We start from the raw sequence: 18,498 nt of genomic DNA, 5'->3' as shown, positions 1-18,498 counted from the left end.
ACATCCTTTCATCTAAGTTAGAGGAAGATGGGTTTGAAGAATGTGCTACTTGGTGGATAAAGAATTGTCTGGTTGGCCACAACCAAAGAGTTGTGACCTATGATTCAGTGTCTGAGTGGAGACCACTGATGAGTGGTGTCCCTCAAGCGTCTATGTCAGTTCTGAGACTGTTTAATATCTTCACTGATGACATGAATTAAATGCCACCTTCCTTCAGAAGTGTGCACAAGGCACCAAACTGAATAGTGCAGTTGACAGTCCAGAGTGTCCTTGACAGACATTTCAGAAAGGTCCTTCTCTTTGGTTGGGGCAGTGTCACATGTGAATATAGTCTGAGTGACTTATAGATTGAGAGCAGCCTACAAAAAGATTCTGGAGGTATTCATGGATTGAAAAATGCAACATAAGCCAGCAACATGCACTTGCAGCCTGGAAATCCAATTGTACTCTGGGCTGTATCAAATGAAGTGTGGACAACAAGCTGAAGGAAAAAACTCTTTCCCTCTAGCATGTTCTCATGAAACATTACCTGAAGTAGTGACTGAAATACTGCATGTAGTTCTTGGGCCCCTAGCACAAAAGAGAGATGGACCTGTTGGACTGAGTCCCAAGAATGATCAGGGGACTAGAACACCTCTTCTGTGAAGCCAGACTGAGGGAGTTGGAGTTGTTTATCCTGTAGAGGGCTTTGAGAAGCCTTTTTTTGCAGCCTTCCGACACTTAAAGAACAATTACTCTTTTAAGGTGTGGAGAGACTCTTTACGTTTTCTGTATTCATACCATTCTATTGTCAGCTTCTTTGTTGGTTTAAATTAAATGTAATACCTGAAATTGCATTGGGAAAAATTGAAGTCAAAATAAGTTCCAAGATCCTGTTTGAAAATTGCCTATTGTGAGCAGGTTTAAAAAACACCTGGGCTGCTCCTCTAAAGGAGAAGCCAAGCAGAATGCATTTCCTACTCCCCATAAAATCCTAGAATTGGGGTTGGAGAAGACCTTCAAGATCATCAAGTCCAACTATAGCCTAACCAAAATATCCTAACTCTAACAACCCTCCACTACATCATGTCCCTGGGCACCATGTCCAAACAGATTTTAAATACAATCAGGGATAGTAGTTCCACCACCTCCCTGGAGAGCCCATCAGCCTTAGTGTTCTGGCTGGGCAATAGATTATTTGAAGCACACTGGGGTTTTTTTTGTTTTGTTTTGTTTGTTTGTTATTTTGTAGTGCCTGAGAAATTCCAGTTACCTGGGTGGCAGGTATGAATGGGATACAAAAATCTCTCTTAAAACTTCTTCTCATAGAACATGCCATTTGAATGTCAGAATGATGTTCTAGTACTAATTTCCTGCTCTGTGAAAATATGGATGGAAGAGGACTCAGATAGGGGTCACTGTCATTTCTGCAAGTTAGAAATCTGATTTTTCTGATTAGCTTAACAGAAAACACTTTGTACTTCTTATCTGCTTCCCACTGCCATTCACTTACAGAAGCAGCAACAGGAAAATAGAGGTGGTTTTTTTCTGTATTATTTTAATGAGACATCAAGGAAACAAGGATGTGAATTTCTAAACTTATGTACTAACAAAGCATTTGTCAAGCCTGTTCCAACAGCTGCTCTTATCAGATAGTCTGATTCTCAGTTGGAAGCTAGCACTCCTGTTTAAATTGAGTTAAACTTATCTTTGATTAGTGGAGAGGATGTAACTGTTTGCTTCTGGTGTACATGTGATATAAGAAGTTTCTTGTCATTTATTTGTCATTGTTTTCAAGAATTTGAGTTGTGCCGTACATTTAGTCCCTGTTACCATAAACACACAATGTGATGTAAAATGGAGAGGATGAGAAAGATTATATTTGTGTTCTTAAACTCATGATTAGAAGTGAGTTCTATCTTTAATTTTTAAATTTCGTGGAGAATTTTAATTTTAATTGCTCTGGTTTACCTGATCTTGAAAATAAATGTAATTATTTTAAATATGTTTTTCTTTATGAAACTAAATAGAAAGTGATTCAACCTTACTAATAGGTTTAAGAAGTAAACAAAGTTTGCAAATTGTAAAAGTACAGTAAGCTAGTTTCTCTGTATATGCTAGTTCATAAACATATACAAACTCTTAAGCTTCTGAAATAATTTGATTTACTCAAGATTTCTCTAATTCTAATTAGATTCTAATTAGGTCTATGGGGTCTTATAATATTGTTTATTAGAGTGTAACAGCAGACAGTTTGTTTAACATATTTCAAGTTTCCCGAGAAAGAGACAGATTAAGAGAGATTTGCTTATTTAAGATTAGAATTCTTTAGTAATCAAAATCTTTCAGCGTTAGGAAGATTGAGTGATGTTTTTAGCCTTGTTAAAATCTATTTTATGACTTTTCTTCCATTAAAGATGATGGTGTTAGGCATTATTTTAATTATGCAGGACAACCAAGATATCTGAAAATCATTCAATACAACTTTTATAAATTTATTCTTACAAAATATGAGAAATCCATGCCTTTACCAGCCTGTATCTGTACTGTATCAGTGATTTGTAAACACTGAAGTAATGCTTCAGAAACTTTATGAAAATGACTAACATGTACACATTTTAAAATGTATCTGAAATCGCATATCTAACTTAAATTTTAAGGTGTTTCAGCTGAATCTTTACATTTACACATGCCTCTGCATATCAGTGCCACTAGCACTTGTGATTGTATGAAGGATTGAAACCTTCTGGATCAATGATTCTTTGTGGTTAGATAGAGTACAAGTCATATGGGATTCAGTTCAGATTGTGATGAAATACTTGCAGCGTGTATTCAGTAAAAATTACATAGGTCACTCTGAAAGCAATGCCTCCTATTTGTTTCCATGAAAACTACATCGCATACAAAGAGCACGGTAACACTATTTCGTAGTTCAAATTCTCAGCTACAAAATACTTTTTTCAACACTGTCACCACCGTTAACTCTGCATCTTTGCCAGTGATGAAAAGGAACCTGTATGTTGCACTTGTAAAATTTTGCAGAAGTGGAGATGACCTGCTGTCACCACTGCTGAAATGTACCATGCGCTGCCTCACTTTGCTCACATCTACTGTTTGGTCTCCATAATTGTTCAGCAAGTGCTAATGAATGTCAGTGGGTGTAATTTTTTCTGCATGAGGGAATTCAAAGACACGCTTTTGCTTCATACCACTTCCATGTCAGATGCCATTTTATCAGACTACCCTTCTGCTGCTGTCTGTGGCATGGAAATAAAATGTAACAGAATATTGGTGGGAAGGTTTCAACCTCTACTGCCATACCACCAATATCCACCTCTGATGCTGTGGGCTAACATCATAAAATAGAAAGCATTAATTTCAAAGCAGCTCTCGTACTTTAGGTGACTAACATAGTAAGCATGGCTGAAGTGAAATATGACTTACTTAGTTCTTATTATAGATTGTTTGCACATAACTGATTTAAAGCATGTCACTGTATGAAATGAGTTATCTTCACTTTCATTTTAAATGTTCATAAATGTTTTAAGGATTATTGCACTGAACACACAATGTGGTTTATTTTCTGTTCCTACCATGGAATTTGGTTTGCTGTTTATGGTGATAGGTTTAAACGAGGTTGAAAATGCAGGTCAAATATACAGTGTGTAGTCAAGCTAGGGGACTGTAAATCTGAACTAATCGCATGTTTAAGGCCTATGATGATTAGTTTCTTTTATAGATAAATAACAACCTCTAAGTAGAAAATGTTGATCTTTGCCTACAATTTCTTTTGAAAGTTGGAAGATAAGTCTTATATTGGGATTCTGGATATGTAGTGAACTAGAACTGTTAAATACACAACTGTTTTATGTGGAGTTAATGTTGCACCAGTCTTTCAGTTTGTTAATCCCCTTTTCTTTGCATCATCTCTAGGTGGAGTCTGTTCACTGAAGTATTACTGGTGTTGCATTCTGAGGGCTGATACAAACTTCAATCAGTTTTGAAAATAACACTTGTGTTCAAATCTCCTGAGGATTAAGTTATTGTAGTCCAGGGTTAACTAAATAAATGCAATGGATTTTTAAGAATTGCAAGAAAATTAATTCTCTTTTGAAAAAAATCCCTAGGTACTAATGCCAGGAGGAGCATTATTGTCAACTGCGCCGCTGGTGTAGTGGTATCATGCAAGATTCCCATTCTTGCGACCTGGGTTCGATTCCCGGGCGGCGCAGAAAGTTTTGATGATCAGAGGGCTGGAGCACTTCTCCAACGAAGAAAGACTGAAGCAGGTTCTAAGACACTAATAGTAAGATTATAACTAAGACATTAATGATATGTGGTCATGGCAAATACAGGAAGGCATCTCCTTTGAACCATTCAGGGCATTGATCCGGACCTGCTTCTTATTCAAGCAAGTAGTTTCTGATCATATAGCAGAACATATAGATAAGTGATTCAGTCAAACTCTATTTTAGAACTTCTAGCTTTTTTTTGTTGTAGACAAGTCAAACACAATGTTGAGGTGTACAGACAGATAATAGAAAGTGACAAAGAGATTACTTAACTGTAACTGTTACCTTAGAAGTGGTAGCTGAATGTATTTACCGTGAATTCTCCTCCATTTTTCAATGAATGTCTAGAAATTGAGAATGTGCTAGAATTTTCCAAGGAACCAAAACACAGGACCATAACCTGCACTTCTGATAGACACTTAAGTATGGACAGTGGTGTGTGAGGTGTACTACTGCAGATACAAACATCTCTGCTTGATACTTGTATATGCCAATTCCTGTAAAGTGAAGGTATACATATGCCACACGAAGAAAGAGGATTTGGACAATTACCAGTAACCAATCTCTCTATGTACATAGATAATAAATATCTTTTCATACAAGATTTTTTACTAAAAGAATTTTACATATCTTACAGCAGTGCATATCTGAAAAATTGCTTATTTAATGTTTTAAATACCAGTAGGGAAAACTTCTACAGATTGGGTAGAATTTTGAAATGAACATAAATGTTAACATACAGACAAACATATGGTCTTGTACATCACAAAAGGAATTCAGACGTACAGGTCAGTACATTTGGGAGTTCTGTTATAGAAATATGAAAATAAAGGCTGTGGAGAGATAATCTTTTTCTGTTCACCTTGTTTTACATGAAGAGCTACGTGAAAAGTTGAAATGCTGCAATTTTTCAGCTTATGTCCTCTTTGAAAAGTTCTATCTTATTTCCTTAATAGTAAATTCACATTTATATTAGTATATCCTTGTCAAAGTTTATTCCCCCCCATGCAAATTAGCTACTGTTGATAAATTAGTTGTTTTAACATAAGCATAGAAAACAAATGTTTCTGATTTTCTTTTCATGTTACTAGAAATCAATAATTTGGAGACTGAGACTTCTGTTAAATGAATGTTAACTAATTAATTTAGCATTGCTTTCTGTGTTTAATCTTAGTCTCGTATTCCATTAAAGTGTCTGTGGGAATTGTAGTGTACTAATGAAATGTGTTCTTTGGGGGAATTCTGGTTAAGTATATATTTTTATAATGATGCAGATAATTGAATAGTACATTGTTTTAGGCGGCTGTTTTCTGTAGTGTCTCCAGAAAAGCATGAAATGTGAAGTGATAATCTGGTTGTTTTTTTTTTTTTATGAGTCAGTAGTGAAACAAATCGTGTATGTCTTTTTCTGATGTATAGAATTGTAAATCAAGGAGATTTTCCTGTTTGTTTTTTTCTGCCACCTGCATAATATTTACTTTATTATTATTTACTATATTTACTTACTCTATTACCTAGATAATGTGGTGTCAACATATTTATTAATTTAATCTCAGCTGTGTCTAGAGTGAGCATGTTCATCTTACAGGTGAACAACTGATACGCAAGTGGATCATCCTACTCCAGTTTTACATCATGGGTACAAATAGAAAGCTGAACTGACTTTTCTTGCCTTTAGTGTCAATACATTCCAGTCTGTGGTGTATTCTGGCAGCGCCACAGTCTGTCACCTGCTAGTTTTCTTGCCAGGACAGTAAATGCTATCCTGGAAAGATATCCAATGTATTGTCTCTCCGGAGGCAATGATTGGCTGGAGGTGGGGGGAAAAAAAATAACAGAAAAACCTTGCCCTCTGACTAAACAGTCATTCTATGTGCATTTGTAAAGACAGTTATCAGTTCCTAGGCAAAATAGTTTTCCTTTGTCCATTCTGAATTGCTCTGTTCAGTTCAGAGGACAGTTCCAATTTGTTTCAGTTGTTCTGAAATCTAATCCTCTTCTCTAAACTTTTTCCATCCTTTAAAGCTTGATGATATCTTTGAATGGAGTAGGCCTAATAAATCCATTTAAGTCATTAATAAAAATACTGAATAGCATAAAAGTGGTCTAAGTAGGCCTGAAATATGGAATACTAATCTTATTGACAACCTTAATAAAATTCATTCTTAATAAAATTCTTACTTACAATCTGAATTTTAATTTAGTTTGGGATAGTGAAGCTTCAGTAACTGATTTCTAAATGTGCCCCTACAGAATACTTATGAAAAACATTTTTACTAACTTATGAGGTTGTCTTGGGAAATATCACTAGTTTCATGATAAGCAGCAGTTATTATTTTTAAAATACATTTTTTTTTTTCCTACTTCATTTCATCTGTCAAATTTAATTCAGTATTAAAACCAATTGATGTCTCCAGAATGTTATGCTGAAATGAAGTGCATGCAAAGAATTGTTTTATTTATTCTAGAAACATCCAGCAAGCTGCTGTATTTTCTTTGTATTTTTCCTTCCATAAAACTATTATTCTTTCTGTTGCACCAATAAAATTGGGTAATACCTAGCCTGTATGTAGATTAGTTCTGTTGTGATGACTGGTGTTGTTTCCTGGCTAGTTTTCTTTTTCCTCTCGATATATTGATGTCCATTTCCTTATATCTTACTTTTTGATATATTCTGTTTGTTTAGTGCATATTATACTAGGATCTTGGTCATCAATTTTGTCTCAGACTTGAAATACAAAAAACAACATGAACAACTAGAAGAAGAATAAATGCCAAAAGTAAAATATAGGATAAAATGGCCGTGTATTTTATATTGAGTGTTGAAATTATTTACTATTTCAGAGGGAGATTCTGTGAGCTAACAGGGTATTTATTCCTGATCAGAGAGATCTTTTAAACAATTCTTTTTTATATAGAAATGTATTTTGAGCATTGCTGTATGATTGTTGTTTTTTATAAGGTTTCATACTGTATATCTTCAGTGTTGAAATTTTTGTATTTTACTGTGGTGATTTTAGGCGTTAACATCTGACCTGGAAAACAGGAAGAAGCAGCAGCAAAAAATGCTAGACCAGCTAAAAGAGATGCAGAGTTGCTACAGGGCTAGTGAGAATGGACGTAGGCAAACAGAACTCCAGACTGCTGAGTTAGCTCATCAAGTTCAAGAGAGTACCAAGGAAGCAGAACGGTACCTTACTGAATTCAAGCATTCAGAGACACTCAGGCTGGAAACTGAGAAAAGAAGAGAAGATTTGAAGGTGAGAGCACAGGAAGCCATCCGACAATGGAAACTGAAGTGTAAGAAACTGGATCGTGAGGTGGAAAAACAAAATGAAGCTATAAGTGAACTGATGGATAAAAATAATCAGGTAAGATAGTCTTTATTTGTAACCATCACATTTACTTTCAGAAATGAATATAAGTTTATTTATGCAAGTTGTAACTTAAACTATCCACTTTCTTACATTCTGGACTAAATTTTCTAATGAACTACAAAATAGCAAAAGGAGCGCAATATTTTTTTAAATATTACAGAGTTCCAAATTCTGTTCTTTAGCCAGTATTGCAGCACCTTAATGAAACCTTTTTTTTCTTGTAAAGAAGAAAGTTGTGCTATGAAAGTTGCTTTTTTTTTTTTTTTTTTCTTTTCACATTGCTGTTAATGTAGCTTATTCTTGTAAATTTTTAAATGATGAAGTTACATATTGTTTAATGTAATATGCTCAGGTCACATATTTGAATATAGTATTTGTTTTTCCTGTGTATGTCAAACTGCTAGTATATCATAATGCTATATGGATTTTGACACTCTGGGCATATTTTTAATTCCATTGTGTTTTTAAGCTTTTCTCAAACTCTAGGCTTATAGTGATACCTTTTATTGTCAAAGTCTACAGGTTCTGAAATTTTTGCAGAACAAAGCACTCTACTTAGGTGTTAGCTTCCAATGATTTTCTTTAAGTACTTTAGGTGGCACTGGATTTCTTTTTTATATTTCCTAGGTCCTCAAGGAGAAAGATGACCTCAGAAATCAACTTCTCTCTGCTATACACCAAGTAGAAAACCTTCAGAAAGAATTGGATGATGTGCTTACAAAAAGAGCCCAGCAGGAAGAACATCTTCACTGCAAAGAGGTAAAACTAAATGAAATGAAATCTCAACAGCTATCTCTGGAAGAAGAGATAAAGGAAGTTCGAGGTACTGTAAATAAATTAGAGAATGAGTTGAAAAAGCAAATCTTCCTACAAAATCAGATGCAAGCTGAAAAGGAACGTTTGGAGCAAGAGCTTGCAAGTAGTAACTCAATTCATGAAAAAGACCTGGAAAGACTCTTAGAAATGCAAGCAGATGTAAAAAATTTGAGTGCTGTGCGTGTGGAGCTTACAAACAGAATAGCAGAAGAAGAAAAAATCAAAAAGGAATTACATAGGAGCCTCTCAGAACTCCAGAAACATCAGGAATCTAAGCATGAAGAGATGACTTCAGCTAATAAACAGCTGAAGATGGAAAGAGAAGTTCATCAACAGGAGTCAGCAGAACTTCGATTAGAGTTACATAATGCTAAAATCAAACATGAACGAAACATTCAAGAGCTTACAAAACTCCTTAAACAAGAAAAGGATGATGCAGACTCTCAGATCAGAATGCTAAAGGTATCCTGTATAATTCCAAAAGCAATCTATTTTATTTCTTTTGAGGGATTAAAGTAGTAAAATATGTGTTGTAAAACATTTAACACATGTTATTGCAAGTCTTCATAAAAACTGTATTCTTATAGTAGTTTTAGAGCAGAAGTTTTTATTAGTTCGGAAGTAATGGCTACCTACATCTGTGATCAGAACAGGAGGAGATGTGTAAAGCCCTAGTGCTTTAACATCATTTGGTCCTTTTTCAACTACTATTTTAATAAGTTATCATCATGGCCCTATTAGATTACTTGCTTTATTTCAGAGATGGTGCATTTTTCTAAAGATTTAAATTGCACAATGTTGGAGTACCGTCACTGTATTTAGAAACACTTTCAGAATGTAAATAGTGATCAAATAATACTTAAGATCAATTTTGATCATTTCTTTTTTGATGAGTTCTTAGAATTTCTAATTTCTGTATAGTTTCTCAAGGAAGTGACACTACATGTGTAGTAATTTCTGAAGTACCAAATTTTATTCAGTAAGAAACAAGTTAATGTCTTGGGGTCGCATCCTTTAGTCCTGATTCAAGGCTTATGCATTGGAAAGAAAGCAAGTATTTTAGTGGCTTTACATGGTCAAGAATTGAACGTGGTCTAGAATTGAGCAAGTTGAAATGGATGCTCTAAACTGCCATTAATTATTGACATTTGTATGAGAACTTCTATATGAGCTATACATTGTACTGTTATTTAAGCAATTTGATTATATGATTGAATACATATGTAAGATAGTATTTTCTGTGTTCCATTTTGTGTCTTCATGTCAGTGGAGGCAGTGGTTTTCAGGTTAGGTGGTAGGTTATCAACATAATTTGAGTGTGCTTCAGAAGCACTATAAATATATATTTCTCCTCAGTTCCATCAGATACTTTTAATTAAAAATTTGCCATATAAAAATTAAACTCATTTAACCACAGGAAGCTATAAAATCCTTAAAATGTAGTGATTGCTGATATACTTCATCATAGGTAATATAAAGAAATTAATTTCTTTTCTCACAAATACACAGAGCAGGTTAAAATGCATGCTTTCCACATCTTGGCAGTTAAGAATTGATGTTTCTTAGAAAAGCGTGGTTAGTTATTCATGGCAGAACTGATAATATGTTAAGCACTGTATAACAGAGCATTTAAGGAAGATAGCAATAAAAAAAAAAACAAAAACAAACAAACAAACAAAAAAACCAAAAAACCAAACACTGGGTAGCTGTTAGTGGAAGGATCATTAGAAACAGAAAATATTTTGACAGGAAATGCTAAATGTTTTGGGAACTTACTTTATAATGTGTCTAGCATTGTTATATGAGTGATCTGTCCAAATAAGATTTTTTTTGCATGAAATTGCAATTGATGTCAAGGGAAATGTATTCTGGATGGTGGTAATTGAAACCTGAACTGATTGTGTCTGTTTTTCCCTTGTATGGAAAGGTCAGTGTTATAGTAAAGGCCTTGATATTGATCCTGACAGTTGTGACTTAGCAGAATATTAAGAGAATTTACTTCCTTTTTTCTTTTTCATTTACAGAGCTATGACTTTATCCTAGACTTTTTAATCTACATACAATTTTTTACAGCTTCAGTACAGATGAGCAGAGAGCTTGAGGGAAATGAATTTTGTAAGATACTTGGGTAGGCAGCTGTTTTTAGGAGCACACAATGATAATACACAACAATTTCAAACATTGATTCAAACATTGTGAGAGCAACAAAATAGCTAATCAAAATAGCTAATTTGTGAGAAGATCTGACGAGGTTGTGGTGGTACAGGTGGTATAGTTTCTTAGCCTTTAGATTGCATTTGGGTTTCACTTTTATAGATAGATTTTTCTATAGTTAATAGTGCGTATAGTGCATAGTTAAGCTAAAATTAGCATGATTTTTAAATTCTTTTTTTGTGTGCTTTTGTTTGTTTGGTTTTTTTTCCCTTCATTGTACTGTTTTTATGCCCAATAACCAACAGTCTTTTCCTATCACCTGGATAGTCTTGACTTTATTTATAATCTTTTTTCAACCTTTGTTGTAAGCAATTGTAAGCATTTCTGTGAAAAACAGTACAACATAACCCTGTTCAAAAGTTGATCATAGTAAAGTCTGAAATATAAAAGTCAGTTGAGAGGGATGTAGTAGCGGTAAAGGCAAATTTAATGCATTTCTTAAGATCCAAAGCCTAATTTGAAGGGGATTCCTGATGTGAAAAGTTCTTTTATCCTATCTTCTGCATGATACTTTCTGCTTCATTCTCATCTGATTTGCTGCATTGCTGCATTGGATTGAGAAGTTACAAAGTAGTTAAGAATTTTTGTTTTAATGAGGCATTAGCATAGGGGGGTAGTGTATGAAATGTTATGTGCTTCTACAGACTACTGCAACATACATGATATCAGTGGTGAGAAGGATCTTACTGTCTCAGTACTGAGATTCCGGTACTTTAAGATCTTACTTCTGTTTCTTCTAGAATCTTTTAAAGGAGGCCCAGCCAATGTCTCTCTCTCTCTCTCTCTCTCTCTCTCTCTCTCTCTCTTTTTTTTTTTTTTTTAAATGGTAGATAAATGAAGCAGAGGAAATGAAGTAGTTTATTTTGCAGTTTCCAACTGTTATGTGTGATCAGAAGCCCTAAATCTCTCCCCTAATTTTGCTACCTGCCCTCATTTGCTTTTCAAAAGCATTATTGCAACTTTAGAAAAAAGAAATACAAAATTTTCTTGTGACAGGAGTTTCAAATATTAATCTTTAAGATTATAAAGAGATACGTATGTATACATAAATATTTATTTATATTTTTGTTTTTCTTAATTAACTTCTATATGCATTCAACAAATGGGTGTTTTTTTCTTCCTGAAAGTAATCAGAGGCAGAAAATGGGTTCAATCCAGTTCAGTGAAATTATGAACACATCTGCCACAAGTGTACTAGAAATTAATAAAAATTAATGTTCTCAATTGTGACGCAAAGGTAACATGATTGAGGAACCTGTTTCTTGGATTGTTTGTTTTCATACACTTTATTATACACTTACCTTTAGTAGGAACTGAAAAGAGAAGTGTATAAACGTATTAACTAGAAGTATTCTAGGTGTTGCAGGCTTGTCTTTGTGTTTAAATTGAATTGTAAAAAACATTTTTCTTAATCTTTTTCCGAACATAATATATCAGGGCTGCTCAGAAAGTAATGCCTCCTATTTTAATATATTGGCCCACGGTGTTAGAGGCAGATGTTGGTGGTGTGGCAGTAGAGGTTGAACCTTCCCAGCAATATTCTGTTAGATGTTATTTCTGTGTGACACATGGCAGCAGAGGAGCAGTCTGACAAAATGGTGTCTGACATGGGGGTGTGTGCGAAACCAAGGTGTGTCATTGAATTCCTCCTGCAGAAAAAAACTGCATGCAACAACCATTGATATTCACTGACACTTGCTGAACATTTGTGAAGACCAAACAGTGGATGTGAGCAAAGAGAAGCGGTGGATGGTTCATTTCAACAGTGTGACAGTGGGTCACCTCTGCTGCTGCAGATTTTTACGAGTGCTGCATGCAGGCTCTTGTTCGTCACTGGCAAAAATGCACAGTTAATGATAGAGACTATGCTGATAACTTGAGCTCTGTAACTGCAGATTTGCTCTATGAAATAGTGTTACTGTGCTCTTCGTATCTGATGTAGTTTTCACGAAAACAAATAAGAGGTATTATTTTCAGAGCAAGCAATGGATATTTATAGTCCTGATTCTCTTCAGGAATTTACTCTACAGGTGTGGTTTTGTGTATAACTGCATCTTGCAATTCAACTATATTAAATCTGGTTTTGGATAATGATATGTTTGTGTAATTTTCTTTGTTTTGTTTTGTTGTTTTTTTTTTTTAATTTACTGTTTTATAGTTCTGGAGAATTTCTCAAATCAGTCAGATGAATGAGAAGCAAATATCTAATTGAGGAAAGGCATGTCTCATCTTTTCCACTGGAAACTGATATATTTTATTCACTCAACTACTTTGGGCTCTTAGGTCCCTTAGATGTTTTTTTCTCCTGTTTTTCCTCTATAACATCTTTACGAATAGTGTTAAGAACACACAGTTCTAGAAATGGAAAAGCAACCAAACCTTTCAAGTTATTTCCCTGCAGATATAAATTTAGTATTCTTACAATGAAATGAGTTTTGGTATTTCTAATTCCAAATGATTGCAGTAATGGAAAATTTGCATAAACACTGAGCTTCTTTAAGTGATGTCAGCTGATGAGTGTAACAGACTTGAAATGCAGAGTCTGAGGCTTCTACTTACTTTTTTAAAAAGACTGTACAGTGCTACAGCATCTTACAGAAATTTACAGTGTACTTAGCTTAGAAGAATGTCAATGCTATGTGACCTGGTTTTGCAGTTATATTTGCATTATTGGTAAAGTTCAGGACAACTCTAAATTGCAAAGGAAAAATCTGTATCATTAATTTTTTGTTTTGGCAGCACTAATAAATCATAATAATAAAAACAAAGTCATGTTAAGTCATTGTATATAATTACTTTCACTGTATGAAATGTATTTCCTTAATTGATTATTATTTTTGTGATATGTTTGCCATATTCAGATAACTGATTGCATTTAATATTAATTATCATTCTGTGATTATGTTCCATAGTCTTGAAACTCAACTGTCTGAGAATGATGGAAAGTAGTACATATAGTGACTTTGTCATCTATTTATCTTTTACCTCCAGATGGAACTTGTAGAACAGAAGAGCATAGTCAAGACTCAGAGTCAACAACTGGAGAAGATAAAAATAGAATGTGATAAATTGACAAAAGAATTAACCCAGTGTGAAGAAGAAAATACAGAACTCAGGCGAAAATTTGAGTTTGTAAAACATGAACTAGAGAAAAAGGTAAACATAATTAGTCTCAATTTTTTTTTAACTTGAGATAAATTTCTAAAATAAAAGTGAATTATAAAATTAGATTTAGAATAGAAAATAGAATTAGATGTAGAATTATAGAATTAGCAAAAAAAAAAAAAAACACCCCAACATAGGCACATTCAGTAACAGATGCTGTAGTACATATTTTGTATATAAATCAGTGCTGAATTATGAATTGTATCCCTCCATAGATATATTGAAACTGCTTATAAGTGAAGTATAAAAAAAAAAAACTTATCAGAGTAGGAATGTAAGTTTTTCTTATATATGGGTAACTGAGAAACTAACAAATATCTAATTATGCTCTTCCAATTCTCTTCTGTTCATTAGCTGCATCTACTCTTTGGTTGTGACTAGTATATTTACAAAATTAATGTAATTTGTTTTAGGGGTACAATTGCATAGGCTACAATTTCTGTTGTATGTGACAGCATTTTCATAGTTAGTAGTGAAATATCTAAGGATTAAAAAAATGGAGGCAGAAGTTTAATTGAATTTTAGGATTACTGTTGAATAAAAATGGTTTTCAATTTCTATTTTTCTGTGAAAAATTTTATTAATGTTATTTTTCATCATTGCAATGATTACATTCATTTCTGAGGTAAACTTAAACTTGCAGGCTATGAACTTGGAAACTGAACTTTGTTTTAGCTTGCTCCCGTTCTAAAAAGAAGTGCTTTAGAAGTTCAACTCCGTCAGGCTAGTACAAAGTACTTCAAATGAAAATTCAATATTTTTTTTTCTTGGTTAAGATTTTAATCATATAATGTCTACTGGTCAGGAAATGTGGCTGTAGAAGGGTATGTAGTCTTCTGCAGAGAGTTGAAAGCTAGCTCCAACTTTATGTAGTATTAAGAAGATACGTTTTTTAGACAGAGATGATTGCTTATCTTTGAAATGTTTTTCTCAGTGCCAATCACTAATAGAGATTCTTTGAATACATTTCAGACATGCAGACTGTCAATTCAAGTTTCATTTGGGGTCCTGTGTTTTTGACGAGATGCCTGTTTGAGCTCCAGGACAAAAGATTAGAAGTTAATTAATAAATATTTTATTAACTTTTTTTTAAAAAAGATTTTTTTTAAATAGATTAAAAAACTTTTTTTAAAAATAGATTAATGATAGAATACATAGTTTTGTCTATGAAATCAGGCTTGATGATTGCTGGGGTTGGGTTTAGTGCAGTTTGTTCACAACTGATTTCCAGGAGAATATGGAGGATTTTGAGTAATATGAAAAGGTGTAATATTCCATGGCAAGGAACTATACTCAGTGTCTGGATGTAGCGTGATTATAATATTGGAAGATAGTTATATAGCTGCTTATGCAGGTTACATTATTAATACATTAATACATTATTAATGCAATAATTTGTTGTTGCTCTTTAACTGCAGGATAAACAGATCAGCGATGAAGAAGATCATTTGAGAAGGATGGACAAGGCAAGACTGCAATTTAAGGTTCAGCTGCATCATTTAGAAATGGAAAAGGAATCTATTCTCACCACGATCGGGACTGAAATTGATACTGCTTGTGAGATTTTTTCTCGGGATTGCATGGAGAAATTCAAAGTAATTCTAAGTTTTTCAGTATGCTGCATTTCTCATTGTTTTCTTAATGGGTGATTGTAGCAAAATCTGCTAAGGCAATACCACTCATTTGGTATAGATAATTTAGGGACAGTAGGACTAGGGAAAATTAGCTGATACAGATACAGCTGCTGGGTACTGGGTATTAGAATGAGATATTATGAAGATACCTAGAGGTAACTTTGAATTCATCAGAACTTGTTTTACTTTGTCTCCTGAAAGTAAACCATTTACTGGCAAAAGGCTTTCAAAAGTACCATCAAATGTTGCTTTTTCTTCCACCCTAACAGCCCAGTAAGTGTCTGAAGGCAGTGTGATCAGCAAATGGCTGCTAGTGTCATGAAATTTAGGAGGTGGCATGGTCAAGTTCAGACTGCTCAGGTTAACCTCATGGCTGTTCTGTGTGCATGCTACAAGGCGCAATGCAACTGTTTTTCCAAGTCTTTACCTTCTGGTTCAGCCAAATCCCATATTTTTCCAAGGATAATATCAGAGAGTCAGATTTCTTAAACCATGCAGCTTTGCTTGCCCTGACTCTCCCCGTGTATGTTGGGTCTACCTGTGTGTAATAAACTTCGTACAGTGGAATCCCAGCATAAGACTGCTGGTTGGGGTGAGTGCCACAATTTTCTTCCCACTGATTCCACAGAGGCAACAAGGCTGGTGAAGGGGTTGAAGAATATGCCCTGTGAGGAGTGACTAAAGGAACTGGGGCTGTTTAGTCTGGAGAAGAGGAGGCTGAGAAGATGCTTTATTGCTCTCTTCAAATATCAAATATCTGAAAGGTGATTGCAGAGAGAGTGGGGTTGGTCTCTTCTCACTGGTGACAGATGACAGGACGAGGGGAAATGGCCTTAAGTTGTGCCAGGGTAAGTTTAGGTTAGATATCAGGAAATACTTTACAGAAAAGGAGGTTAAGCACAGGAATAGTCTCCTCAGGGAGGTGGTTGAGTCTCCATCCCTGAATGTGTGTTTAAAATGCATTTGGATGTGGTGCTCAAGGACATGATTTAGCAGAGGGTTGATAGGCTAGTACGCTTAGGTTGTGGTTGGATTTGATGATCTTTAAGGTCTTTTCCAATCTGAGCAATTCTATGATTCTATGATTCAGCGAGTTTGCATAATTTACCTTTAAATCTGGCTTGCTTATAGATAAACAGTTCTACTGAACCATATACAGATATGATTTCCCGGCTGGACTTTATAGCAAGGAATATTTATTTGAAGATTTTTCAGTAAGCTGGAAAGAATATTTTCTCTGTTTCTAATACCCTCTTTAATGCATACTTCTTTCTCTCTCCCTACTCTACAGGCAATATCACTTACACCGACAGTGCTGAATGATCCTCATCGTTGGTTAGCAGAGACAAAGGTAATGGTCAAGTTGTCTGAACTGTTGCTGAGCAATCTAATATCCAGCCTTCATAATCACACAAACACTAGAAAGTGTGTTTGAAAAGACAGTTAAAAGGGGAAAAATTGCAAAAGCTTTCCTTTGTCAGCAGTTATGATATTCCCAGACTGTTATTTCAGCTGATAAAATAATTTTACGGATTTACTATTGACAAGAAACACTATAGCCAAATAATAACAACTTACAAAAAAAAAAAAAAAAAAAAAAAGCTACAGTAGCTGCAGTGATTTCAGTGATCTGTGTTTCCCACTGTATAAATTGAGACAGTCAGTAGATTATTCTGCAGGTTTATATTTAATGAGACAAGAAATAATTTGGAATAAGGCTCCTCTTTATTAGATCTAGATGTTATTTGATTGAATTCCTGGAATTTCCTTTCCACCTTTGTTTAAAGTTTCTGAATTTTATAATGTAATTGCATTCATGCTTCAAAACTATTTTGAGGTGATGATTGGTGAATTACAACTATTTAGCAGCTTCCCTCCTGTTCCTCCAAGATATGCTTCTTATCCAGTATCTTTTAAAAGGATTCAGCTTTTAATGATCAAAGCAGATCATAAATTGTGGAATACATAAAAATTTCTGCTTTGTGTAAGATGTACATGTAAGATAATTTGAGGTTATTGCTGATATATGGTTCAAGTAATACGTGTAGACCAGGAGAGGCTATCACTATAAATAATAAAGATAAAATCAAAGAAGAGATGTTATGTATTTTTATAATTTAAAAAGTGATATTGTCATATTGAATAGACTTTTCAAAGTGTACCTAATAATCATTTGCGTACATTTCTCTTGTAAGTATCTTTAGCTAGTAGGGTGCAGTCTAGAATGAATGAGAACTTGAGATGTCATCCCTCTCTTTTTCCTTTTTTTTTTTTATAAATAAGTTATAAAAGTGTTTGTTAAAAACAAAATTAAAACAAAGATAATATAAATCTGGGACAATCATGCCATAATAGTTATCCACATTTGCATTTCTGTATCATTGCAACTGCTTATGAGTATTCAAAAGTTGAAGTCTTCTGATTTTTTCCCTAAATTTCTGAATGAAATTGTTTACACTGAGTCCAAGGAGTGGCAAAATTTGTTTGCAATAATAATGGCCTTGGAACTGATATTTTTGGTAGTATAATTAAATATTGTAATCACTTTTTCAACTACTTCTGCCAAACTGCCTCTTTTTGAGAATTAATTTTGTTTTTCTCTTCTGAATGCTACTTTTTTATCCAGATTACTAGTCTCTAGAAGGTACAAATCTTCTTCAATACAAATACTTTTGAACATGATTTCTGAACTTTAATGTTAAATATGGAGTTTGTTTCCTGCATTTTTCTGAACATCTCCTGTTTGTAGCTAAAATTGTTTAAAAACATAGCTTTGAATGTATTAGGGACATTTATTTTAACTTTTTGTTAAAATATAATTTTTCACTGACTTTCATTTTATATAAACTCTCTAAGTGCTGTGTATGTTTCTGGTGTTCCATACTTCAACTGAGGAAAATTTTTTGGTAATGAATAGCAAATTACATTAATAGTACTGTGGAAATCTCTCAAGACTAGATAAAAATGACAGAGGTAGATCTTGTGTGGAGGCAGAAAGATGTCTGTGAAGCTCTACCTATT

At 34.0% G+C, this 18,498-nt stretch overlaps 1 protein-coding gene and 1 non-coding gene across 11 annotated transcripts in view; both read left to right on the top strand.

The window, feature by feature from the left end:
- The window catches only part of CEP128 (centrosomal protein 128), a 102,904-nt gene that overhangs the window by 30,063 nt on the left and 54,343 nt on the right, over nt 1–18,498 (top strand). For 9 of the 10 annotated variants that reach the window (XM_048948604.1, XM_048948603.1, XM_048948596.1 and 6 more), the window contains 5 exons: nt 7,292–7,642; nt 8,276–8,926; nt 13,670–13,834; nt 15,262–15,438; nt 16,769–16,828. In XM_048948604.1, the coding sequence (XP_048804561.1) occupies nt 7,292–7,642; nt 8,276–8,926; nt 13,670–13,834; nt 15,262–15,438; nt 16,769–16,828 (1,404 nt within the window). The remainder of the gene's footprint in view (nt 1–7,291; nt 7,643–8,275; nt 8,927–13,669; nt 13,835–15,261; nt 15,439–16,768; nt 16,829–18,498) is intronic. The other variant, XM_048948606.1, reaches the window with a different exon arrangement.
- On the top strand, nt 4,140–4,210 carry TRNAG-CCC (transfer RNA glycine (anticodon CCC)). Its single transcript has one exon. It is a non-coding gene; the product is annotated as a tRNA-Gly (tRNA).

The sequence above is a fragment of the Lagopus muta genome, chromosome 6 (genome assembly GCF_023343835.1).
Source record: "Lagopus muta isolate bLagMut1 chromosome 6, bLagMut1 primary, whole genome shotgun sequence".
Lineage (NCBI taxonomy): Eukaryota > Metazoa > Chordata > Aves > Galliformes > Phasianidae > Lagopus > Lagopus muta.
This window is presented reverse-complemented; position numbering and strand designations above follow the sequence as displayed.